We start from the raw sequence: 6,856 nt of genomic DNA, 5'->3' as shown, positions 1-6,856 counted from the left end.
GAGGGAGGGAGGGAGGAAGGAAAGAAAGGAGAAGAAAAAGACAGTCAAGATAAAGTGCCATATCTTAACTTTCTGTCATTTTTCTTGCTTCCTTCTTCCTCAGTTTGGAGAAAGAATGACCAGTGCTAAGGCTAATATAGTAGCCCTGTGCAATTCACAGATGTGACTCTGATCTGGATTCCCTTTACTTGGCTCTCCAGTGCTTTTATTTTTTTGCTAAGCATTTCTGTTTAGGGGGCACATATTCATGGGATAGTTATTTTTGAATGCTTTGCCTGAAATTGCTTTTATCTCCAGGCTCCCCATGTGTCCGTTTGAAAGGGAAAGCACTTAGCATGCAGCCTGGGCACCACATGTGTTCCGAGATGCTGGCACATGGAAGGCTTAGGCGGTTCCAAATCATCGCCTACTGGCCACCCACAGGCTAATGAAGGAAATGTCTTTTCATTTTCTCTGCTTCTCTCGGGCTTAGGTGCCTTATCAGCAGCCAGGGAGAGCTGGGAATACGACTCTGGGGCCAGGGACCTCCAGAGCCCGGACGTGCAGAGCCAGTCAGCCCTCCAGAAGCTGCTCGAGTGTGGCGGAAGCTCTTTGCATCAGCAGGCTGCGCTCCACACGCTGCCCACGCAGTCCCCGCACGTTGGCAGCTCTGTAGGAGGGAGCTGTCTCGAGCTGGCCAACACGGTGAGTACTTTTGGGTTCACGGAACACATATTTCGGCCTGTCTGTATTCCAATACAAATATTTTAATTTTGTGCTCCAGGGGACATATCGGGTATTGTCTTCTTTATTGCGGTAAATATTGTACCATTTTCAGCATCGCCAGTAATGTTTAGTATTCCAAAGTTGCCAGCACTTAGGGACTTTACTTTCATTGAGACCAGAGTAGACTCCTAAAAGGTGTTTTAATTAAGGCTGTAACTTGCACAGGTTTAATTACTAGAAGATGCACACAGCTCTTCCATAAGTAGACTACTTCTATGGTTCTAAACATTACAAATTAATCGTATATACTTGCTTCTGTTCCCTAATTTGGACTTTATTCATTTGAAAAACAAAAAGGAAAATGTTGCATTGAAGGTTTCTTGTTTCTGGTTATACTTTAAGAGTATTTTCTGTCGAAAACTGTGGGACAACTTATAATGTCATTATGTGTAATTTACCTTCCTTTTTCCTTCAAGGTGAGTCACTACAAAGCGACCTTTGGGCAAAGAGCTATTGTCTTCTTTTCTAAGTTAGGGCTGCCAAACGAGGTGGGTGGCTGATGGCCTGGCCATTTTGGGTGACATGCAGACAGTACAAATAGAGATTGCTATCCAACCACTGTGTGAAAGGTCTAAAAGCCTACTTGGCTTTTTGAAACTGCAGTTCGAATGGTAGACTAAGCATCTCAATAACTTTGACTTACGCATATTTACAGTCTGCTTTGATGTAGACCAGTGGTTTTCAGACTCTGTGTTTGAGGCACATTTTCTAATTCTTACACTTTTGGTGGGATGTTTGAAGGAACTAGCAATTGTAAATATGACAACAATAATTAAAATACAATCATCAGAAAAATCCCAATTAAATGACATTCTACAAAATATGTAACCAAAACTCCTCAAAAGTGTCAAGGTTATCAAAAACAAGGAAAGTCTGAGAAAGAGAAACTGTCCAGCAAAAGAAGCCTAAGAAAATATGACAACTAAATGTAATGCATACCCTCAATAGGATCCTGGACCAGAAAAAAGGACATTAGAGTAAAACACACATGCAAACACACACACACACGCACACACCCATGAAGCCTAAAGTATGGACTTTAGTTAATAATAGTGTATCAACATCCGTTCATTAATTGTGACTATTATACCATAATAATGTAAGATGTTAATAAGTAGGAAAAACTATTTGTGGGGTATGTGATTACTCTCTTGCCTATCTTTGCAAATTTGGTCTAAAACTTTTTTTATTTTTTGAGACAGAGTTTCGCTCTTGTTGCCCAGGCTGGAGTGCAATGGCACGATCTCGGCTCACTGCAACCTCCACCTCCAGGGTTCAAGCGATTCTCCTGTCTCAGCCTCCCAAGCAGTTGGGATTACAGGTACCCGCCACCATGCCTGGCTAATTTTTGTATTTTTTTTTTTTTTAGTAGAGACAGGGTTTCACCATGTTGGCCAGGCTGGTCTCGAACTCCTGACCTCAAGTGATCCACCCGCCTTAGCCTAAAACTATTATAAAATAAAAGATATACTAAAAACATATAAACATGCACTGCTAGGGTATGATATGTCTCATAAAAATCTGTAAAAACATTCATAGTTATTGCACTGCTTGTTACTTGGCCATACTTCAAGAAAATTCTTGCACAGTTTGAGTAGGACTCTAACTATCCTAATCTTGCCCTCCTATGTGCTCAGGAGATTAGGCAATTATCAGTGAATATGTCATCTTTCTCTGGCATAGGCCTGGACTTAGGCTGTGCCTGCTTCAAATAATTTGCAGCAAGTTGAACCCTCCTCTGTACTACATCAGCTCAGCCTTTTCTCAAGACAGACATTGCCATGACAGGATGGGTTACAGCAGAAATCAGTGTTACACAGAGATCAAAATTTGATGGTACCTTCTCTGGAGGGTTCCAGGTTCATGGCCCACCAGTTTGCTGCAGCAAACCTACTATTGAAAACCGTGGGAGTTGGCTGTTTCCTGTCTCTGTGTAACTCTGTGGTTCCCAGCTTCTCCAGTAACCTCCTGGACTGATTTCTAAGTTCTCCTGTCTCTCCTGATTGGAGGCCAGCTCGGTCCTTGAGGTTCCCATAGCCAGGTTCTCTGAGTTGGCTCTGCAGGGGAGTCAAGGCACAGAGAACTCTCACATACCCAATAGTCATATACATACCCTCTTTTTACTTTACTGGTTAAGCTTTAGAAATGAGGGAACAGCCGCGCGCGGTGGCTCAAGCCTGTAATCCCAGCACTTTGGGAGGCTGAGACGGGCGGATCACGAGGTCAGGAGATCGAGACCATCCTGGCGAACACGGTGAAACCCCGTCTCTACTACAAAAAACGAGCCGGGCGAGGTGGCGGCGCCTGTAGTCCCAGCTACTCCGGAGGCTGAGGCAGGAGAATGGCGTGAACCCGGGAGGCGGAGCTTGCAGTGAGCTGAGATCCGGCCACTGCACTCCATCCAGCCTGGGCGACAGAGCGAGACTCCGTCTCAAAAAAAAAAAAAAGAAATGAGGGAACACTGCCTAACATTTCCTCTGCACACTCACTTAAGGTGATCCCTTGGCAAGAACTGAACCATAAATGCAAATGCAGGCCCTGGAGCCCTATGACTCTGATTACACTGTTTATTTCCTTACCAAATGGAAAAGTGAAACTTTAAAAATACCATTTGCATTTACAGACCCCTTATTAATGCCAGTGGACACTGTGGTAGAGTACATTTTGGGCCTCAGTTCTTCATCCTCCCCTGTGTCTTCCCTATTTGTCATGCAACCCTAGAGTCCTTCTGTCAGACATGTGAGAGTGATGTATGATAGTTGTTTTAACCATTGCGTTTGCGGTGGTTTGTTTCATAGCCATAGTGACTCGGGGTCTTCTCAGATGGGTCTGTAGAGCCTGATTTGAGAAATACCCTTCCCAGGTGGACAAAGAAAGCAAATAGTCTCTCTAAACTGCATATTTGGGCAATCCCTTTATTTATATAATCAAATTAAAAGTAATTTATGTCCCTTCTAAGGAAAAATCTTGAACTAATACAATTAAGTTTTACTTTTTTCTTTTAAATAGCTACTAAGAGCAAAAGGCATTTTATCAGTGTCTAGTTAGGAGACAGAAAGCACACAGTAATTCACACAGGGAAAGTTTAATATGAATGATTATTAACTAGTAGCAGAGGATTACCTACTAAGGGTAAAGAAAACCATAATGAACACAGGAATAGCACATACAAAGAATAGCCACTACCCCTAAGGCTGTTGCCAAGGAAGGAGTGTCAAAGAAGGAACAAATTTGGAAGAGGGCCCTCCTCTCACCCAGGGATGATTCTGACCCTTTGAAAGGAAGTCTGCAGCCCATTGACTTGCAGAGAATTTCCCTGAGATGTTGCAGGCCAGAGCTGGCAAGCAGGACACCAAACTTCTGAACCTTTGGTCCAGCCTCCTGGGATACCACCCATTGGGGCATCTGCAAGACTCATCAGGTATCACTGAGTTGTCCACTGAGATGCCAGAGGGATTCGCAGAGAAGCTGCCTGCTGGAGTGGTGGCAAACCCTCTGAAAAGTCCCCCAAATAGTGCCACTAAAACTTAATAGGGTGAGTCACTAGACATCCTATGCTGCGGGCCCCTACCCACCACAAGAGCTAGCAGAGGAGAGCACAGCAGAGTCAAGCCACAAGAGTCAAGCTGAGTGTCCTCCAGTGTCTCTCCAGCACCCTCTATTGACAAAGGAGAAATGTTTACATGGTCCAGCTCCAAGACCACAAAACAGGACAAAGAAAGCTGGATTTGGAGATGAGAAGCAACAAATGATGACTAGGCAAAGACATTTTTAGCACTGAGGATTTCCTGGGAGATTCCTACATAAGCTTTTTACCTTTCTAAGCATCTCTTCCTTTTCTTGTACCACCAATCACCAGTCTTCTCATTCTACCTAAGACAGTGGATACCATGAGGCTTAACATACTGTTCACAATGCAAAGGCAACAAGACAGTGTTGTACACAGATACTCACAGCAGGCATGGTTTTATCGGAGAAGCAAATGGCCACACATTATACAGAATAAGAGATTTATTATCATAAGGGCTAGACCCTACACAAATGTGAGAGCTGGTGATACGATCTATGAAGACTATTGGTTCTGTATCTAGTGTTGAGCTTGGAGTCACTATAGGTTTGCCAGATCAGCTGTTAAGAGGGAAAGCTGGATGTATAGGAGAGTAGGGACAAACCAGAACTCATGAGGACCAGTGGGACCATTGAGGACAAACTGGAAACCTCTTCTGTGTCTTACCTTGTCTAACCTTGATGCTGTGGGTGACCTGCAGGAGAAACTGGCGCTCTGTCTCCTGCACACACACTTGGCCCAGGACTCAGAGAAGCTGAAGGAGGAGATTTAGTGAATTAGAATTACTGCAAGCCTGGTACACCCGCAGCAGATTAGCAATAATGCGTGCAAGTGGACAAGGTGCATAGTGCCTGCTATGGTTTGTTTTCCCCTCCAAAATTCATATGGGAATTTAGTTGCCATTGTAACAGTATTAAGAGGTGGGACAATTAAGAGGTGATTAGGCCATGATAGCTCCACCCTCGTGGGTGGGATTGGTGCCATTTTAAAAGGACCAGTTCCATTCTCTCTCTCTCTCTCTCTCTCTTTCCCACTACCTCTCTCTCCGTCTCTCTTTTTCTCTCACCATCTTCTTGCCCTTGCACTCTTTCACCATGTGGTAACACAACAAGAAGTCACCTGACAGATGCCAGTGCCTTGCTATTGGGCTTCCCAGCCTCCAGAACTATAAGCCAATTAATTTCTATTCATTATAAATTACCTGGTTTCAGATATTCTGTGATAGCAGCACAAAACAGACTAAGGCAGTACCTTGCGCCAAGTTTCAGCGCATAAAAAGTAGGACTTCTTTACTTCTTCCTTCTGGATTTCACACAGAATGTGTCTCATGGCCAAACAGAACCATACGGGAAGGAGAACTCGGGAATATGGTTCCAGTTTAGCTGAATTTAGTACCAAGTCACCACAAAGCAGCAGCAAAACTCAGTGTAATGTAAACCCATAAAACTATGGGTAAAGCAAGATGAGATATTTTAAGAGTTTGGTAAAGAGGGGATGCAGTCGGAAAGATATATTACCTGTCTTCTGATAGATATTTTTCTACCAAGATTTGTATTACCAGGAAAGAATGCTAGTATAAATTATAATGTTATGGATTCTGAGTAGTAACATATGTAAGTATTCTAAAACATAAAACATAACAGAAGTTTCATTTTCTAGATACAGCAGCATTAAATTCCTGAATAAAATAGCAATGTCTAGATAAATTCTGTCAGCTATACTACTTGGTTTTTAAAGTATTAATTATAGGCTTTATTTTTCATTAATAAAAGTATTGATGTACATTAAAATTATACTAGAAAAGAAGCCATGTGGACAATAGAAAGTTGATGAAAAGTAGAAGTAATCGTTTGTCTCTGTCTTCCCTCATTTAAAAGGTCTTCACCAACTTTTTAAAATGGATTCTTGAATTGCTTTTAATATAGGGAACTTTTCATTTCTCCTTCTGCAGTCTTAACACACTACAATCATTATGGTACTTGCCAAATTTGGGGATACCAAACTTTGATCTAGAGGGTGTGTCCTAGCTTCATGGTTAAAGCAAGGCTGATTGTTCTATGAGCACCCTCTTCTGGGCATTGTTCAGACTCAAAGAACAAAAAATTCTTCAGCATACGGCATGCTTGTCACCCTTTAGATTTTCAGGGAATTAGGATAGGACAAATAAAATATTGGAATTTTGAGAAAAGGGCCAAGGAATGGCCTAGAATATAGGGTTGATTTTTTTAAAATTCAGAACAGTGGCTGGGCACGGTGGCTCACACCTGTAATGCCAGCACTTTGGGAGGCTGAGACAGGAGGATCACTTAAGGTCAGGAGTTCAAGACCAGCCTGGCCAACATGGTGAAACCACATCTCTACTAAAAATACGAAAATTAGCTGGGCATGGTGGTGCGTGCCTGTAATCCCAGCTACTCAGGAGGATGAGACCAGAGAATTGCTTGAACGCGGGAGGTGGAGGTTGCAGTGAGCTGAGATCCTGCCACTGCACTCCAGCCTGGGTGACAGAGCGAGACTCCATTT

The 6,856-nt window shown here is 43.0% G+C and overlaps 1 protein-coding gene across 1 annotated transcript in view; it reads left to right on the top strand.

Moving 5' to 3' along the window:
- The window catches only part of MCC (mutated in colorectal cancers), a 471,854-nt gene that overhangs the window by 151,317 nt on the left and 313,681 nt on the right, over positions 1–6,856 (top strand). Inside the window, exon 3 of the mRNA XM_011963646.1 lies at positions 473–684. Coding sequence (XP_011819036.1) covers positions 473–684 — 212 coding nt within the window. The remainder of the gene's footprint in view (positions 1–472; positions 685–6,856) is intronic.

This window comes from Colobus angolensis, unplaced genomic scaffold (genome assembly GCF_000951035.1).
Source record: "Colobus angolensis palliatus isolate OR3802 unplaced genomic scaffold, Cang.pa_1.0 Scaffold62, whole genome shotgun sequence".
NCBI classification, from domain to species: domain Eukaryota; kingdom Metazoa; phylum Chordata; class Mammalia; order Primates; family Cercopithecidae; genus Colobus; species Colobus angolensis.
This window is presented reverse-complemented; position numbering and strand designations above follow the sequence as displayed.